The 20269-nt window shown below is 49.8% G+C and overlaps 1 protein-coding gene across 2 annotated transcripts in view; it reads right to left on the bottom strand.

The window, feature by feature from the left end:
- Positions 1–9581: 9581 nt before the first annotated feature.
- The window catches only part of LOC124019075 (skin secretory protein xP2-like), a 35194-nt gene continuing 24506 nt past the window's right edge, over positions 9582–20269 (bottom strand). For both annotated transcript variants that reach the window (XM_046334436.1, XM_046334435.1), the window contains 2 exons: positions 9991–10117; positions 9582–9675 (listed from right to left, as the gene is read on the bottom strand). In XM_046334436.1, the coding sequence (XP_046190392.1) occupies positions 9608–9675; positions 9991–10117 (195 nt within the window). In that variant the 3' untranslated portion in view covers positions 9582–9607. The remainder of the gene's footprint in view (positions 9676–9990; positions 10118–20269) is intronic.

Below are 20269 nucleotides of genomic sequence, written 5' to 3'. Positions count from 1 at the left end.
TGTGGGTTAACTACCTATCCAGGTATCAGGTGATGTGGGTTAACTACCTATTCAGGTATCAGGTGATGTGGGTTAACTACCTATCCAGGTATCAGGTGATGTGGGTTAACTACCTATCCAGGTATCAGGTGATGTGGGTTAACTACCTATTCAGGTATCAGGTGATGTGGGTTAACTACCTATCCAGGTATCAGGTGATGTGGGTTAACTACCTATCCAGGTATCAGGTGATGTGGGTTAACTACCTATCCAGGTATCAGATGATGTGGGTTAGCTGATACATTAACTACCTATCCAGGTATCAGGTGATGTGGGTTAACTACCTATTCAGGTATCAGGTGATGTGGGTTAACTACCTATTCAGGTATCAGGTGATGTGGGTTAGCTGATACATTAACTACCTATCCAGGTATCAGGTGATGTGGGTTAACTACCTATTCAGGTATCAGGTGATGTGGGTTAACTACCTATTCAGGTATCAGGTGATGTGGGTTAGCTGATACATTAACTACCTATCCAGGTATCAGGTGATGTGGGTTAACTACCTATTCAGGTATCAGGTGATGTGGGTTAACTACCTATTCAGGTATCAGATGATGTGGGTTAACTACCTATTCAGGTATCAGGTGATGTGGGTTAACTACCTATCCAGGTATCAGGTGATGTGGGTTAACTACCTATTCAGGTATCAGGTGATGTGGGTTAACTACCTATCCGGGTATCAGGTGATGTGGGTTAACTACCTATCCAGGTATCAGGTGATGTGGGTTAACTACCTATTCAGGTATCAGGTGATGTGGGTTAACTACCTATCCGGGTATCAGGTGATGTGGGTTAACTACCTATCCAGGTATCAGGTGATGTGGGTTAACTACCTATCCAGGTATCAGATGATGTGGGTTAGCTGATACATTAACTACCTATCCAGGTATCAGGTGATGTGGGTTAACTACCTATTCAGGTATCAGGTGATGTGGGTTAACTACCTATTCAGGTATCAGATGATGTGGGTTAGCTGATACATTAACTACCTATCCAGGTATCAGGTGATGTGGGTTAACTACCTATTCAGGTATCAGGTGATGTGGGTTAACTACCTATTCAGGTATCAGGTGATGTGGGTTAGCTGATACATTAACTACCTATCCAGGTATCAGGTGATGTGGGTTAACTACCTATTCAGGTATCAGGTGATGTGGGTTAACTACCTATTCAGGTATCAGATGATGTGGGTTAGCTGATACATTAACTACCTATCCAGGTATCAGGTGATGTGGGTTAACTACCTATTCAGGTATCAGGTGATGTGGGTTAACTACCTATTCAGGTATCAGATGATGTGGGTTAGCTGATATGTTAACTACCTATTCAGGTATCAGGTAATGTGGGTTAGCTGATACATTAACTACCTATCCAGGTATCAGGTGATGTGGGTTAGCTGATACATTAACTACCTATTCAGGTATCAGGTGATGTGGGTTAACTACCTATTCAGGTATCAGGTGATGTGGGTTAACTACCTATTCAGGTATCAGGTGATGTGGGTTAGCTGATACGCTAACTACCTATCATACAGTGGGGCAGGTATGACTATCATACAGTGGGGAATGCAGATCTCTCGAGCAGGGGCTGTTGCTAGGCAACACAGACTTTCAACTCCCTCCAAAGATTTTCTATGGGGTTGAGATCTGGAGACTGGCTAGGCCACTCCAGGACCTTGAAATGCTTCTTACAAAGCCACTCCTTCGTTGCCGGGCGGTGTGTTTGGGATCATTGTCATGCTGAAAGACCCAGCCATGTTTCATCTTCAATGCCCTTGCTGATGGTAGGCTTTGTTACTTTGGTCCCAGCTCTCTGCAGGTCATTCACTAGGTTCCCCCGTGTGGTTTTGAGATTTTTGCTCACCGTTCTTGTGATCATTTTGACCCCACGGGGTGAGATCTTGCGTGGAGCCGCAGATCGAGGAAGATAATCAGTGGTCTTGTATGTCTTCCATTTCCTAATAATTGCTCCCACAGTTGATTTCTTCAAACCAAGCTGCTTACCTATTGTAGATTCAGTCTTCCCAGCCTGGTGTAGGTCTAAAATTTTGTTTCTGGTGTCCTTTGACAGCTCTTTGGTCTTGGCCATAGTGGAGTTTGAAGTGTGACTGTTTGAGGTTGTGGACAGGGGTCTTTTATACTGATAGAGAGGGGCGGGAGGGAAGGGAAGGGAAGGGTTTGGTTTGGAACTGGAGAGAGAAGGGAAGGGTTTGGTTTCTTCTCCAGCTCCAAACCAAACCCTCTCTCTCTCTCCAGTTCCAAACCAAACCCTTCCCCTCGCTCTCTCCAAACCAAACTCAGTCTAGGTATTAGTAGACAAAGACTATCCAGACAGTTTAGTGCAGAACACAGAAAGCTCTTATCAGAATGAATATATAACAGAAGAACAGCGACCACTGTTTCAAGGTCTGGCATAGAAAAGCACATTAAACCTCTTTAATCCTATTGCCCAACACACACCTACTAAAAATCACAGTCTCTCTACAATGACATGCAGAGCCATTGATAAGTTCAGGGGGAGGTTGACAGACTGGACCTTTTGGGAAATGCCAGCTAGGTATTAAGAGACTCCAGAGTTGTTGTTCAGGATGAACCAGACTCCTGTGGCTGTCTTATCTAATACCAAGACCTTTGTTTCATCTTTAATCTTTTGCATTCCAGCCAGAGGTGGTTGTAGAGGAGCTGTAGTGTGTGTTGGCTCAGGTCTGTGCCTTTAGGGAGAGGAGCTGTAGTGTGTGTTGGCTCAGGTCTGTGTCTGAAGGGAGAGGTGCTGTAGTGTGTGTTGGCTCAGGACTGTGCCTTTAGGGAGAGGAGCTGTAGTGTGTTGGCTCAGGTCTGTGTCTGAAGGGAGAGGAGCTGTAGTGTGTGTTGGCTCAGGTCTGTGCCTTTAGGGAGAGGAGCTGTAGTGTGTGTTGGCTCAGGTCTGTGTATGAAGGGAGAGGTGCTGTAGTGTGTGTTGGCTCAGGACTGTGCCTTTAGGGAGAGGAGCTGTAGTGTGTTGGCTCAGGTCTGTGTCTGAAGGGAGAGGTGCTGTAGTGTGTGTTGGCTCAGGACTGTGCCTTTAGGGAGAGGTGCTGTAGTGTGTGTTGGCTCAGGACTGTGCCTTTAGGGAGAGGAGCTGTAGTGTGTGTTGGCTCAGGTCTGTGCCTTTAGGGAGAGGAGCTGTAGTGTGTGTTGGCTCAGGTCTGTGTCTGAAGGGAGAGGAGCTGTAGTGTGTTGGCTCAGGAGTGTACCTGTGTATGAAGGTGTACCTGTGTATTCCCAGGTGAAGAGAGGACAGGTAAAAAGTAGAAACCTACAAGTGACGGATCCTTGTAACTCCATGTTATTATAAATAACACAAAAAGGTAGAAATCAAAGTTTAAATAACTTTATTTTATTTTTTTTAACCATTGAGTGTTTTTCACACTGAATAGTTCATTTACACTCGATTTGGTACCTCATGTCCTACTGCATCGAGATCAGGACTCATCATGAATCTATATATAGTGACATCACTTCCTGCTGCATCGAGATCAGGACTCCTCCTCAAACAGACTCATCATGAATCTATATATAGTGACATCACTTCCTGCTGCATCGAGATCAGGACTCCTCCTCAAACAGACTCATCATGAATCTATATATAGTGACATCACTTCCTGCTGCATCGAGATCAGGACTCCTCCTCATCATGAATCTATATATAGTGACATCACGTCCTGCTGCATCGAGATCAGGACTCCTCCTCATCATGAATCTATATATAGTGACATCACGTCCTGCTGCATCGAGATCAGGACTCCTCCTCAAACAGACTCATCATGAATCTATATATAGTGACATCACTTCCTGCTGCATCGAGATCAGGACTCCTCCTCATCATGAATCTATATATATAGTGACATCATGAATCTTTATATAGTGACATCATGAATCTATATATATAGTGACATCATGAATCTATATATATAGTGACATCATGAATCTATATATATAGTGACATCATGAATCTATATATATAGTGACATCATGAATCTATATATATGAATCTATATATATAGTGACATCATGAATCTATATATATAGTGACATCATGAATCTATATATATAGTGACATCATGAATCTATATATATAGTGACATCATGAATCTATATATATAGTGACATCATGAATCTATATATAGTGACATTTTGAAACAAACAAGGTGAGAAAGAGGAGAACTAAACAGACACCGGGTTGACAAAACATTAAGAACACCCCGTTCTCTTTCCATGACAGACTGACCAGGTAAACGCTATGATCACTTGTTAAATCCACTTCAAAATCCGTGTAGATGAAGGGGAGGAGACGGGTTAAAGAAGGATTTATACGCTTCGAGACATGGATGTGTGTGGCTTTAAGAGCCGTTGAATATCAAGAATGGTCCACCACCCAAAGGACATCCAGCCATAATATATATGCCATTTAGCAGACGCTTTTATCCAAAGCGACTTACAGTCATGTGTGCATACATTCTACGTATGGGTGGTCCCGGGGATTGAACCCACTACCCTGGCGTTACAAGCGCCATGCTCTACCAACTATATATAGTGACATCATGAATCTATATATAGAGAAGAGAAGGACCGGCATCTTGACACAACTGTGGGAAGCATTGGAGTCAACATGGACCAGCATCCCTGTGGAACGCTTTCCACACCTTGTAGAGTCAACATGGGCCAGCATCCCTGTGGAACGCTTTCGACACCTTGTAGAGTCAACATGGGCCAGCATCCCTGTGGAACGCTTTCAACACCTTGTAGAGTGAACATGGGCCAGCATCCCTGTGGAATGCTTTCGACACCTTGTAGAGTGAACATGGGCCAGCATCCCCGTGGAACGCTTTCCACACCTTGTAGAGTGAACATGGGCCAGCATCCCTGTGGAACGCTTTCCACACCTTGTAGAGTCAACATGGGCCAGCATCCCTGTGGAACGCTTTAGACACCTTGTAGAGTGCATGTCCCGACGAATTGAAGCTGTTCTGAGGGCAACTCAATATTAGGGAAGGTGTTCTTAATGTTTTGTTCGCTCAGTGTAAATTATCTTCTCAACATTACACTCCAGGTCTACTGTTAAGCTCTTGGTGTTCCTTATCTACCTGTTAAATAACCGTATTAAAGTAATCACTCATTCATTAATGACTTCCCCATCAGCAGGGTCCAGTCTAGTCCAGAAGAACAGGTTGTTAGATTGACTTCCCCATCAGCAGGGTCCAGTCTAGTCCAGAAGAACAGGTTGTTAGATTGACTTCCCCATCAGCAGGGTCCAGTCTAGTCCAGAAGAACAGGTTGTTAGATTGAGTTCCCCATCAGCAGGGTCCAGTCTAGTCCAGAAGAACAGGTTGTTAGATTGAGTTCCCCATCAGCAGGGTCCAGTCTAGTCCAGAAGAACAGGTTGTTAGATTGACTTCCCCATCAGCAGGGTCCAGTCTAGTCCAGAAGAACAGGTTGTTAGATTGAGTTCCCCATCAGCAGGGTCCAGTCTAGTCCAGAAGAACAGGTTGTTAGATTGAGTTCCCCATCAGCAGGGTCCAGTCTAGTCCAGAAGAACAGGTTGTTAGATTGAGTTCCCCATCAGCAGGGTCCAGTCTAGTCCAGAAGAACAGGTTGTTAGATTGAGTTCCCCATCAGCAGGGTCCAGTCTAGTCCAGAAGAACAGGTTGTTAGATTGAGTTCCCCATCAGCAGGGTCCAGTCTAGTCCAGAAGAACAGGTTGTTAGATTGAGTTCCCCATCAGCAGGGTTCAGTATCTAGTCCAGAAGAACAGGTTGTTAGATTGAGTTCCCCATCAGCAGGGTCCAGTCCAGTCCAGAAGAACAGGTTGTTAGATTGAGTTCCCCATCAGCAGGGTCCAGTCTAGTCCAGAAGAACAGGTTGTTAGATTGAGTTCCCCATCAGCAGGGTCAGTCTAGTCCAGAAGAACAGGTTGTTAGATTGAGTTCCCCATCAGCAGGGTCCAGTCTAGTCCAGAAGAACAGGTTGTTAGATTGAGTTCCCCATCAGCAGGGTCCAGTCTAGTCCAGAAGAACAGGTTGTTAGATTGAGTTCCCCATCAGCAGGGTCCAGTCTAGTCCAGAAGAACAGGTTGTTAGATTGAGTTCCCCATCAGCAGGGTCCAGTCTAGTCCAGAAGAACAGGTTGTTAGATTGACTTCCCCATCAGCAGGGTCCAGTCTAGTCCAGAAGAACAGGTTGTTAGATTGACTTCCCCATCAGCAGGGTCCAGTCTAGTCCAGAAGAACAGGTTGTTAGATTGAGTTCCCCATCAGCAGGGTCCAGTCTAGTCCAGAAGAACAGGTTGTTAGATTGAGTTCCCCATCAGCAGGGTCCAGTCTAGTCCAGAAGAACAGGTTGTTAGATTGAGTTCCCCATCAGCAGGGTCCAGTCTAGTCCAGAAGAACAGGTTGTTAGATTGAGTTCCCCATCAGCAGGGTCCAGTCTAGTCCAGAAGAACAGGTTGTTAGATTGAGTTCCCCATCAGCAGGGTCCAGTCTAGTCCAGAAGAACAGGTTGTTAGATTGACTTCCCCATCAGCAGGGTCCAGTCTAGTCCAGAAGAACAGGTTGTTAGATTGAGTTCCCCATCAGCAGGGTCCAGTCTAGTCCAGAAGAACAGGTTGTTAGATTGAGTTCCCCATCAGCAGGGTCCAGTCTAGTCCAGAAGAACAGGTTGTTAGATTGAGTTCCCCATCAACAGGGTTCAGTCTAGTCCAGAAGAACAGGTTGTTAGATTGAGTTCCCCATCAGCAGGGTCCAGTCTAGTCCAGAAGAACAGGTTGTTAGATTGAGTTCCCCATCAGCAGGGTTCAGTCTAGTCCAGAAGAACAGGTTGTTAGATTGAGTTCCCCATCAGCAGGGTCCAGTCTAGTCCAGAAGAACAGGTTGTTAGATTGAGTTCCCCATCAGCAGGGTCCAGTCTAGTCCAAAAGAACAGGTTGTTAGATTGAGTTCCCCATCAGCAGGGTTCAGTCTAGTCCAGAAGAACAGGTTGTTAGATTGAGTTCCCCATCAGCAGGGTTCAGTCTAGTCCAGAAGAACAGGTTGTTAGATTGAGTTCCCCATCAGCAGGGTTCAGTCTAGTCCAGAAGAACAGGTTGTTAGATTGAGTTCCCCATCAGCAGGGTCCAGTCTAGTCCAGAAGAACAGGTTGTTAGATTGACTTCCCCATCAGCAGGGTCCAGTCTAGTCCAAAAGAACAGGTTGTTAGATTGACTTCCCCATCAGCAGGGTCCAGTCTAGTCCAGAAGAACAGGTTGTTAGTGAGTTCCCCATCAGCAGGGTCCAGTCTAGTCCAGAAGAACAGGTTGTTAGATTGAGTTCCCCATCAGCAGGGTTCAGTCTAGTCCAGAAGAACAGTTTGTTAGATTGTTTGGCTTGTCTTCCTCTATCAGAGCAGCTAGTAAAAGTCAAGTAGTATTTATTATTCAACATTCTCCCACCGAGAAGCTGTTCAACACAACGTTGGCTCCATATTGACAACCTTAAAGTGACCGTGTAGTCTGTCTCTGCACCTCAACTTCACAGTTTGTTGCTAAAGTAGTGCATCGTTTGGCTTCACCACAGCTGTCTATTAGAGAGAGTCAGAGTTCAGGTGGAAGCCCAGCTGTCTGTTAGAGAGAGTCAGAGTTCAGGTGGAAGCCCAGGGAGCTCCAGGTAATTGGGAGTCAGAAAGTTCAGGTGGAAGCCCAGGTGGTTCCAGGTAATTGGGAGTAAACGTTCAGGTGGAAAGCCCAGGTGTCTCCAGGTTACATGGTCGGAAGCCCAGGTGTCTCCAGGTTACATGGTCGGAAGCCCAGGTGGCTCCAGGTTACAATGGTCGGAAGCCCAGGTGTCTCCAGGTTACATGGTTGGAAGCCCAGGTGGCTCCAGGTTACATGGTTGGAAGCCCAGGTGGCTCCAGGTAACATGGTTGGAAGCCCAGGTGTCTCCAGGTAATTGGGAGTCAGAGAGTTCAGGTGGAAGCCCAGGTGGCTCCAGGTAATTGGGAGTAAACGTTCAGGTGGAAGCCCAGGTGGCTCCAGGTAATTGGGAGTAAACGTTCAGGTGGAAGCCCAGGTGTCCCCAGGTTACATGGTTGGAAGCCCAGGTGTCTCCAGGTTACATGGTTGGAAGCCCAGGTGTCTCCAGGTTACATGGTTGGAAGCCCAGGTGTCTCCAGGTTACATGGTTGGAAGCCCAGGTGTCTCCAGGTTACATGGTTGGAAGCCCAGGTGTCTCCAGGTTACATGGTTGGAAGCCCAGGTGTCTCCAGGTTACATGGTTGGAAGCCCAGGTGTCTCCAGGTTACATGGTTGGAAGCCCAGGTGTCTCCAGGTTACATGGTTGGAAGCCCAGGTGTCTCCAGGTTACATGGTTGGAAGCCCAGGTGTCTCCAGGTTACATGTTAATTCTCTTTAACAATGTTATTGGCAATAGAAGAAGAAAAGTGACCCATCCATATTTCCAGGATGGGAAGGCACTTTGACAAGTCTCTCCGTCTGAAATTACACCCTATCCCCTCATCAGGGAATTAGGTGCCATTTGGGACATATCCTGACAGGAATATGTATTGAGCTGGTCTGTCATCGTTGTGGCAGGTGAGTGTGTTTTAACTTCCTGGTCTGTCATCGTTGTGGTAGATGTGTGTGTTTTAACTTCCTGGTCTGTCATCGTTGTGGCAGATGAGTGTGTTTTAACTTCCTGGTCTGTCATCGTTGTGGCAGATGAGTGTGTTTTAACTTCCTGGTCTGTCATCGTTGTGGTAGATGTCATCGTTGTGGTAGATGAGTGTGTGTTTTTAACTTCCTGGTCTGTGTTTTTAACTTCCTGGTCTGTTGTGGTAGATGAGTGTGTGTGTTTTTAACTTCCTGGTCTGTCATCGTTGTGGTAGATGAGTGTGTGTGTTTTTAACTTCCTGTCTGTCATCGTTGTGGCAGATGAGTGTGTTTTAACTTCCTGGTCTGTCATCGTTGTGGCAGATGAGTGTGTGTGTTTTTAACTTCCTGGTCTGTCATCGTTGTGGTAGATGAGTGTGTTTTTAACTTCCTGGTCTGTCATCGTTGTGGTAGATGAGTTTGTGTGTTTTTAACTTCCTGGTCTGTCATCGTTGTGGTAGATGAGTGTGTGTGTTTTTAACTTCCTGGTCTGTCATCGTTGTGGCAGATGAGTGTGTGTGTTTTTAACTTCCTGTCTGTCATCGTTGTGGCAGATGAGTGTGTTTTAACTTCCTGGTCTGTCATCGTTGTGGCAGATGAGTGTGTGTGTTTTTAACTTCCTGGTCTGTCATCGTTGTGGTAGAGGAGTGTGTGTGTTTTTAACTTCCTGGTCTGTCATTGTTGTGGTAGATGAGTGTGTTTTAACTTCCTGGTCTGTCATCGTTGTGGTAGATGAGTGTGTTTTTAACTTCCTGGTCTGTCATCGTTGTGGCAGATGAGTGTGTGTGTTTTTAACTTCCTGGTCTGTCATCGTTGTGGTAGATGAGTGTGTGTGTTAACTTCCTGGTCTGTCATCGTTGTGGTAGATGAGTGTGTGTGTTTTTAACTTCCTGGTCTTTGGGTTGTGCATCTTATCTACAAATCGTCTCTGAATGTAAAAACAGAGGTTTTATCCAAGAAGGTTGTGTTTCCCAGGCCACTGAAAGACACAAAAAAAAACAAATTGTATTTAGTTACAGATGCTTGTATATCGAGTAACATAAGTACATTATTCAATAATCGTAGTTAATTAGATTCCTTGTTCATAGACATGAAGCTTGTATGCTCTTATATACACATCATCAAGTCCTTGAAATGGGGAAATTCAAGATCATTTATATTCAATGAAAGATTCACATTGTTGTTTTACATTGAATTTGCTTAGTGGCATGTCATCATCTGTGAGAATAGTTCAATGTTTTTATGAGTGTCTGTTCTGTCTGGGTATCATCTGGGGGGGGGGGGGGGTTCTTACCAGCGGCCTCCTCAGTTTGACCTCTCTTCTTAGTTCTGTTTCTTGTCTTTCTCTGCTTCCTGTGCCACTCCAGCCAACACCAAGGCCGCTGCTTCCTGTGCCACCTCCGACACAACCACCGGAACACCTGGAAAACAACACACACTGGAAATCAACACCTGGCTGTGTGTGTGTGTGTGTGTGTGTGTGTGTGTGTGTGTGTGTGTGTGTGTGTGTGTGTGTGTGTGTGTGTGTGTGTGTGTGTGTGTGTGTGTGTGTGTGTGTGTGTGTGTGTGTGTGTGTGTGTGTGTGGTTAATGTGACATTCCAACATGAACAGCCTTCGTGCCATTGAACTATTAGCATAGAAAAACAAAGACGGAGCAGAGAGCCCTAGAGTCAAACCTCTCTCTGTTACTACATCATCTTGTTCAGCAGAGCCGGCTTGGTGAATAGTAACAGAGAGCCCTAGAGTCAAACCTCTCTCTGTTACCACATCATCTTGTTCAGCAGAGCCGGCTTGGTGAATAGTAACAGAGAGCCCTAGAGTCAAACCTCTCTCTGTTACCACATCATCTTGTTCAGCAGAGCCGGCTTGGTGAATAGTAACAGAGAGCCCAGAGTCAAACCTCTCTGTTACCACATCATCTTGTTCAGCAGAGCCGGCTTGGTGAATAGTAACAGAGAGCCTAGAGTCAAACCTCTCTGTTACCACATCATCTTGTTCAGCAGAGCCGGCTTGGTGAATAGTAACAGAGAGCCCAGAGTCAAACCTCTCTGTTACCACATCATCTTGTTCAGCAGAGCCGGCTTGGTGAATAGTAACAGAGAGCCTAGAGTCAAACCTCTCTGTTACCACATCATCTTGTTCAGCAGAGCCGGCTTGGTGAATAGTAGCAGAGAGCCCAGAGTCAAACCTCTCTCTGTTACCACATCATCTTGTTCAGCAGAGCTGGCTTGGTGAATAACCTGGTTATAGGGTGTGTGGCCAGCCATGCAAACAGCATTCACCACAGAGAGAGAGAGAGTTATGCAACTCCTGACAGTAGCACATGCAACTGAAGGGGTGGGTCCTCTCTCTCTGCCTAAAAAGGACAGTTTGTTCTTTCTGTGTTTGGAGAGTGGAGGGGCAGACGGACAGACTAGGAACCACTGGAGACCTCTACTACTCAGTCTGCATGTCTGGTAGGTAGGTAGGTAGGTAGGTAGGTAGGTAGGTAGGTAGGTAGGTAGGTAGGTAGGTAGGTAGGTAGGTAGAGAGAGAGAGAACCACTACCCATAACCACAGGAACTGACTGTAGGCCTACACATAGTGGGCTGTACAGTACCCGTAACCACAGGAACTGACTGTAGGCCTACACATAGTGGGCTGTACAGTACCCGTAACCACAGGAACTGACTGTAGGCCTACACATAGTGGGCTGTACAGTACCCGTAACCACAGGAACTGACTGTAGGCCTACACATAGTGGGCTGTACAGTACCCGTAACCACAGGAACTGACTGCAGACCTACACATAGTGGGCTGTACAGTACCCGCAACCACAGGAACTGACTGTAGGCCTACACATAGTGGGCTGTACAGTACCCGTAACCATAGGAACTGACTGTAGGCCTACACATAGTGGGCTGTACAGTACCCCGTAACCACAGGAACTGACTGTAGGCCTACACATAGTGGGCTGTACAGTACCCGTAACCACAGGAACTGACTGTAGGCCTACACATAGTGGGCTGTACAGTACCCGTAACCATATGAACTGACTGTAGACCTACACATAGTGGGCTGTACAGTACCCGTAACCATAGGAACTGACTGTAGGCCTACACATAGTGGGCTGTACAGTACCCGTAACCATAGGAACTGACTGCAGACCTACACATAGTGGGCTGTACAGTACCCGTAACCATAGGAACTGACTGCAGACCTACACATAGTGGGCTGTACAGTACCCGTAACCATAGGAACTGACTGCAGACCTACACATACTGGGCTGTACAGTACCCGTAACCATATGAACTGACTGTAGACCTACACATAGTGGGCTGTACAGTACCCGTAACCATAGGAACTGACTGTAGGCCTACACATAGTGGGCACAGTACCCGTAACCATAGGAACTGACTGCAGACCTACACATAGTGGGCTGTACAGTACCAGTAACCATAGGAACTGACTGCAGACCTACACATAGTGGGCTGTACAGTACCAGTAACCATAGGAACTGACTGCAGACCTACACATAGTGGGCTGTACAGTACCAGTAATCATAGGAACTGACTGCAGACCTACACATAGTGGGCTGTACAGTAGCAGTGGTTTTCCTGGTAGTGGATGTAAGGTAACAGAACTTTGGGCTCATCACATTTTCCAGGGCAGCATTACATAGACGGGTTACCTATAGCTAAACATAGCCCTGAAACAGAGCTTGGCTTTTCCTCTGTGACTCAGGGGAAATCTCCCAACTCAAACAGACATGCTAGACTTATCTTCACCCTCATTTAAACACAGAATAATATTGTGTAGATTCTATTGTGTAGATTATATTGAAATTTATATTGTGATTGTGAAGATTATTGTGATTGTGAAATTTCTATTGTGAAGATTCTATCTGATTGTGTAGATTCTATTGTGATTGAGAAGATTCTATTGTGTAGATTCTATTGTGATTGAGAAGATTCTATTGTGTAGATTCTATTGTGATTGAGAAGATTCTATTGTGTAGATTCTATTGTGATTGTGTAGATTCTATTGTGATTGTGTAGATTCTATTGTGTAGATTCTATTGTGATTGAGAAGATTCTATTGTGTAGATTCTATTGTGATTGTGAAGTTCTACTGTGAAAATTATATTGTGATGATTCTATTGTGACTGTAGAGATTTATGGTGGGGGTCTGACATGCTTTGGCCAGAACAGTGGGATAATAACCTAATCTCATATTTCATGACAAGGGGCCATGAAAAACATGAATTATCTACCTAATGACTTACTACGAGTCACTGGACAGGCTCACCGTCTCTCCCCACATCTCATCATCACGCTCTCCGTCTCTTTCCACATCTCATCATCACGCTCTCCGTCTCTCCCCATATCTCACAGTCAACATCTCACTCTCACCGTCTCTCCCCACATCTCACTCTCACAGTCTCTCCCCACATCTCACTCTCACAGTCTCTCCCCACATCTCATCATCACGCTCTCCGTCTCTCCCCACATCTCACTCTCACAGTCTCTCCCCACATCTCACTCTCACCGTCTCTCCCCACATCTCATCATCACGCTCTCCGTCTCTCCCCACATCTCATCTCACTCTCACAGTCTCTCCCCATATCTCACAGTCTCTCCCCACATCTCACTCTCACATCTCATCTCACTCTCACAGTCTCTCCCCACATCTCACTCTCACAGTCTCTCCCCACATCTCACTCTCTCAGTCTCTCCCCACATCTCACTCTCACAGTCTCTCCCCACATCTCTTTCTTGTCTCTCCCCACATCTCACTCTCACAGTCTCTCCCCACATCTCACTCTCACAGTCTCTCCCCACATCTCACTCTCTCCGTCTCTCCCCACATCTCACTCTCACAGTCTCTCCCCACATCTCATCATCACGCTCTCCGTCTCTCCCCACATCTCATCATCACGCTCTCCGTCTCTCCCCACATCTCACTCTCAGTCTCTCCCCACATCTCACTCTCTGCGTCTCTCCCCACATCTCACCGTCTCTCCCCACATCTCATCTCACGCTCACCGTCTCTCCCCACATCTCATCATCACGTTCACCGTCTCTCTCCACATCTCACTCTCTCCGTCTCTCCCCACATCTCATCTCACTCTCACAGTCTCTCCCCACATCTCACTCTCTCAGTCTCTCCCCACATCTCACTCTCTCAGTCTCTCCCCACATCTCACTCTCACAGTCTCTCCCCACATCTCACTCTCTCCGTCTCTCCCCACATCTCACTCTCACAGTCTCTCCCCACATCTCACTCTCACAGTCTCTCCCCACATCTCACTCTCTCCGTCTCTCCCCACATCTCACTCTCACAGTCTCTCCCCACATCTCATCATCACGCTCTCCGTCTCTCCCCACATCTCATCATCACGCTCTCCGTCTCTCCCCACATCTCACTCTCAGTCTCTCCCCACATCTCACTCTCTCCGTCTCTCCCCACATCTCACTCTCTCCGTCTCTCCCCACATCTCACCGTCTCTCCCCACATCTCATCTCACGCTCACCGTCTCTCCCCACATCTCATCATCACGTTCACCGTCTCTCTCCACATCTCACGCTCACCATCTCACGCTCAGCGTCTCTCCCCACATCTCACCGTCTCCCCACATCTCATCTCACTCTCACCGTCTCTCCCCACATCTCATCATTACGCTCACCGTCTCTCCCCACATCTCATCATTACGCTCACCGTCTCTCCCCACATCTCATCTCACGCTCACCGTCTCTCCCCAAATCTCTCCGTCTCTCCCCACATCTCACGCTCTCCGTCTCTCCCCACATCTCACGCTCTCCGTCTCTCCCCACATCTCTCCGTCTCTCCCCACATCTCACGCTCACCGTCTCTCCCCACATCTCTCAGTCTCTCCCCACATCTCACTCTCTCCGTCTCTCCCCACATCTCTCCGTCTCTCCCCACATCTCACTCTCACCGTCTCTCCCCACATCTCATCTCACCGTCTCTCCCCACATCACATCTCTCAGTCTCTGCCCACATCTCACTCTCACCGTCTCTCCCCACATCTCACGCTCTCCGTCTCTCCCCACATCTCACGCTCTCCGTCTCTCCCCACATCTCTCCGTCTCTCCCCACATCTCTCCGTCTCTCCCCACATCTCACTCTCACCGTCTCTCCCCACATCTCTCCGTCTCTCCCCACATCTCACGCTCTCCGTCTCTCCCCACATCTCTCCGTCTCTCCCCACATCTCTCCGTCTCTCCCCACATCTCACTCTCACCGTCTCTCCCCACATCTCACCGTCTCTCCCCACATCTCATCTCACCGTCTCTCCCCACATCTCACTCTCAGTCTCTCCCCACATCTCATCATCACGCTCTCCGTCTCTCCCCACATCTCACTCTCACAGTCTCTCCCCACATCTCACTCTCTCCGTCTCTCCCCACATCTCACCGTCTCTCCCCACATCTCATCTCACTCTCTCCGTCTCTCCCCACATCTCTCCGTCTCTCCCCACATCTCATCATCACGTTCACCGTCTCTCTCCACATCTCACGCTCACCATCTCACGCTCACCGTCTCTCCCCACATCTCACCGTCTCCCCACATCTCATCTCACTCTCACCGTCTCTCCCCACATCTCATCATTACGCTCACCGTCTCTCCCCACATCTCATCTCACGCTCACCGTCTCTCCCCAAATCTCTCCGTCTCTCCCCACATCTCACGCTCTCCGTCTCTCCCCACATCTCACGCTCACCGTCTCTCCCCACATCTCACCGTCTCTCCCCACATCTCATCTCTCAGTCTCTGCCCAAATCTCACTCTCACCGTCTCTCCCCACATCTCATCTCTCAGTCTCTCCCCACATCTCATCTCACCGTCTCTCCCCACATCTCATCTCTCAGTCTCTGCCCACATCTCACTCTCACCGTCTCTCCCCACATCTCACTCTCACCGTCTCTCCCCACATCTCACTCTCACCGTCTCTCCCCACATCTCTCAGTCTCTGCCCACATCTCACTCTCACCGTCTCTCCCCACATCTCACTCTCACCGTCTCTCCCCACATCTCTCAGTCTCTCCCCACATCTCACTCTCACCGTCTCTCCCCACATCTCACTTTCTCCGTCTCTCCCCACATCTCATCTCACCGTCTCTCCCCACATCTCTCCGTCTCTCCCCACATCTCACGCTCTCCGTCTCTCCCCACATCTCTCCGTCTCTCCCCACATCTCTCCGTCTCTCCCCACATCTCTCCGTCTCTCCCCACATCTCACTCTCACCGTCTCTCCCCGTCTCTCCCCACATCTCACGCTCTCCGTCTCTCCCCACATCTCTCCGTCTCTCCCCACATCTCTCCGTCTCTCCCCACATCTCACTCTCACCGTCTCTCCCCACATCTCACCGTCTCTCCCCACATCTCACGCTCTCAGTCTCTCCCCACATCTCACTCTCACCGTCTCTCCCCACATCTCACGCTCTCAGTCTCTCCCCACATCTCTGTCTCTCCCCACATCTCACGCTCTCAGTCTCTCCCCACATCTCTCAGTCTCTCCCCACATCTCTCCGTCTCTCCCCACATCTCTCCGTCTCTCCCCACATCTCTCCGTCTCTCCCCACATCTCACTCTCACCGTCTCTCCCCACATCTCTCCGTCTCTCCCCACATCTCACCGTCTCTCCCCACATCTCATCTCACCGTCTCTCCCCACATCTCATCTCTCAGTCTCTCCCCACATCTCTCAGTCTCTGCCCACATCTCACTCTCACCGTCTCTCCCCACATCTCACGCTCTCCGTCTCTCCCCACATCTCACTCTCACCGTCTCTCCCCACATCTCACTCTCACCGTCTCTCCCCACATCTCACGCTCTCAGTCTCTCCCCACATCTCACTCTCACAGTCTCTCCCCACATCTCATCTCTCAGTCTCTCCCCACATCTCTCAGTCTCTGCCCACATCTCACTCTCACCGTCTCTCCCCACATCTCACGCTCTCCGTCTCTCCCCACATCTCACTCTCACCGTCTCTCCCCACATCTCACCGTCTCTCCCCACATCTCACTCTCACCGTCTCTCCCCACATCTCACTCTCACCGTCTCTCCCCACATCTCACGCTCTCAGTCTCTCCCCACATCTCACTCTCACCGTCTCTCCCCACATCTCATCTCTCAGTCTCTCCCCACATCTCACTCTCACCGTCTCTCCCCACATCTCATGCTCTCAGTCTCTCCCCACATCTCTCAGTCTCTGCCTACATCTCACGCTCTCAGTCTCTCCTCACATCTCTCAGTCTCTCCCCACATCTCTGTCTCTGCCCACATCTCACGCTCTCAGTCTCTCCCCACATCTCTCAGTCTCTGCCTACATCTCACGCTCTCAGTCTCTCCCCACATCTCTCAGTCTCTCCCCACATCTCTCCGTCTCTCCCCACATCTCTCCGTCTCTCCCCACATCTCTCCGTCTCTCCCCACATCTCTCCGTCTCTCCCCACATCTCACGCTCTCAGTCTCTCCCCACATCTCACTCTCACCGTCTCTCCCCGTCTCTCCCCACATCTCACGCTCTCCGTCTCTCCCCACATCTCTCCGTCTCTCCCCACATCTCTCCGTCTCTCCCCACATCTCTCCGTCTCTCCCCACATCTCTCAGTCTCTCCCCACATCTCACTCTCACCGTCTCTCCCCACATCTCTCCGTCTCTCCCCACATCTCACCGTCTCTCCCCACATCTCATCTCACCGTCTCTCCCCACATCTCATCTCTCAGTCTCTCCCCACATCTCTCAGTCTCTGCCCACATCTCACTCTCACCGTCTCTCCCCACATCTCACGCTCTCCGTCTCTCCCCACATCTCACTCTCACCGTCTCTCCCCACATCTCACGCTCTCAGTCTCTCCCCACATCTCTCAGTCTCTGCCTACATCTCACGCTCTCAGTCTCTCCCCACATCTCTCAGTCTCTCCCCACATCTCTCCGTCTCTCCCCACATCTCTCCGTCTCTCCCCACATCTCTCCGTCTCTCCCCACATCTCACTCTCACCGTCTCTCCCCACATCTCTCCGTCTCTCCCCACATCTCACCGTCTCTCCCCACATCTCATCTCACCGTCTCTCCCCACATCTCATCTCTCAGTCTCTGCCCACATCTCACTCTCACCGTCTCTCCCCACATCTCACGCTCTCCGTCTCTCCCCACATCTCACTCTCACCGTCTCTCCCCACATCTCATCTCTCAGTCTCTCCCCACATCTCTCAGTCTCTGCCCACATCTCACTCTCACCGTCTCTCCCCACATCTCACGCTCTCCGTCTCTCCCCACATCTCACTCTCACCGTCTCTCCCCACATCTCACGCTCTCAGTCTCTCCCCACATCTCTCAGTCTCTCCCCACATCTCTCCGTCTCTCCCCACATCTCTCCGTCTCTCCCCACATCTCTCCGTCTCTCCCCACATCTCTCCGTCTCTCCCCACATCTCACGCTCTCAGTCTCTCCCCACATCTCTCCGTCTCTCCCCACATCTCACTCTCACCGTCTCTCCCCACATCTCACGCTCACCGTCTCTCCCCACATCTCACGCTCACCGTCTCTCCCCACATCTCACCGTCTCTCCCCACATCTCACGCTCACCGTCTCTCCCCACATCTCACCGTCTCTCCCCACATCTCACGCTCACCGTCTCTCCCCACATCTCACCGTCTATCCCCACATCTCACGCTCACCGTCTCTCCCCACATCTCACTCTCACCGTCTCTCCCCACATCTCATGCTCACCGTCTCTCCCCACATCTCACGCTCACCGTCTCTCCCCACATCTCACTCTCACCGTCTCTCCCCACATCTCACGCTCTCAGTCTCTCCCCACATCTCTCCGTCTATCCCCACATCTCACGCTCACCGTCTCTCCCCACATCTCACTCTCACCGTCTCTCCCCACATCTCTCAGTCTCTCCCCACATCTCACTCTCACCGTCTCTCCCCACATCTCACTCTCACCGTCTCTCCCCACATCTCACGCTCTCCGTCTCTCCCCACATCTCTCCGTCTCTCCCCACATCTCACGCTCTCAGTCTCTCCCCACATCTCTCCGTCTCTCCCCACATCTCACGCTCACCGTCTCTCCCCACATCTCTCCGTCTCTCCCCAGATCTCACTCTCACCGTCTCTCCCCACATCTCTCCGTCTCTCCCCACATCTCACTCTCACCGTCTCTCCCCACATCTCATCTCTCAGTCTCTCCCCACATCTCTCAGTCTCTGCCCACATCTCACTCTCACCGTCTCTCCCCACATCTCACGCTCTCCGTCTCTCCCCACATCTCTCAGTCTCTGCCCACATCTCACGCTCTCACTCTCTCCCCACATCTCTCCGTCTCTCCCCACATCTCTCCGTCTTTCCCCACATCTCTCCGTCTCTCCCCACATCTCTCCGTCTCTCCCCACATCTCTCCGTCTCTCCCCACATCTCTCCGTCTCTCCCCACATCTCTCCGTCTCTCCCCACATCTCTCCGTCTCTCCCCACATCTCACGCTCTCCGTCTCTCCCCACATCTCACGCTCTCCGTCTCTCCCCACATCTCTCCGTCTCTCCCCACATCTCACGCTCACCGTCTCTCCCCACATCTCACTCTCACCGTCTCTCCCCACATCTCACTCTCACCGTCTCTCCCCACATCTCACGCTCTCCGTCTCTCCCCACATCTCACGCTCTCCGTCTCTCCCCACATCTCTCCGTCTCTCCCCACATCTCTCCGTCTCTCCCCACATCTCTCCGTCTCTCCCCACATCTCTCCGTCTCTCCCCACATCTCTCCGTCTCTCCCCACATCTCTCCGTCTCTCCCCACATCTCTCCGTCTCTCCCCACATCTCACGCTCTCCGTCTCTCCCCACAACTCACGCTCACAGTCTCTCCCCACATCTCACGCTCACCGTCTCTCCCCACATCTCACGCTCACCGTCTCTCCCCACATCTCACGCTCACCGTCTCTCCCCACATCTCATCTCACCGTCTCTCCCCACATCTCACGCTCTCCGTCTCTCCCCACATCTCTCAGTCTCTCCCCACATCTCACGCTCTCCGTCTCTCCCCACATCTCTCCGTCTCTCCCCACATCTCACGCTCACAGTCTCTCCCCACATCTCACGCTCACAGTCTCTCCCCACATCTCACGCTCACAGTCTCTCCCCACATCTCACTCTCACCGTCTCTCCCCACATCTCACTCTCACAGTCTCTCCCCACATCTCACCGTCTCTCCCCACATCTCACCGTCTCTCCCCACATCTCACCGTGTCTCCCCACATCTCACCGTGTCTCCCCACATCTCACCGTCTCTCCCCACATCTCACCGTCTCTCCCCACATCTCACTGTCTCTCCCCACATCTCATCTCACCCTCTCTCCCCACATCTCACCGTCTCTCCCCACATCTCACTGTCTCTCCCCACATCTCACTGTCTCTCCCCACATCTCATCTCACCCTCTCTCCCCACATCATGCATATTTGCAGCGATGTCTTCTCAGCTATTTGTGCCTGGGGCAGGGGAGGACAAACCCTTTTCCAGATAAGCCTGATCCGGCAGGCTACAACAGACTGACTGACACACCTTAT

This window comes from Oncorhynchus gorbuscha, unplaced genomic scaffold (genome assembly GCF_021184085.1).
Source record: "Oncorhynchus gorbuscha isolate QuinsamMale2020 ecotype Even-year unplaced genomic scaffold, OgorEven_v1.0 Un_scaffold_676, whole genome shotgun sequence".
In the NCBI taxonomy this organism is placed as follows: Eukaryota; Metazoa; Chordata; class Actinopteri; order Salmoniformes; family Salmonidae; genus Oncorhynchus; species Oncorhynchus gorbuscha.
This window is presented reverse-complemented; position numbering and strand designations above follow the sequence as displayed.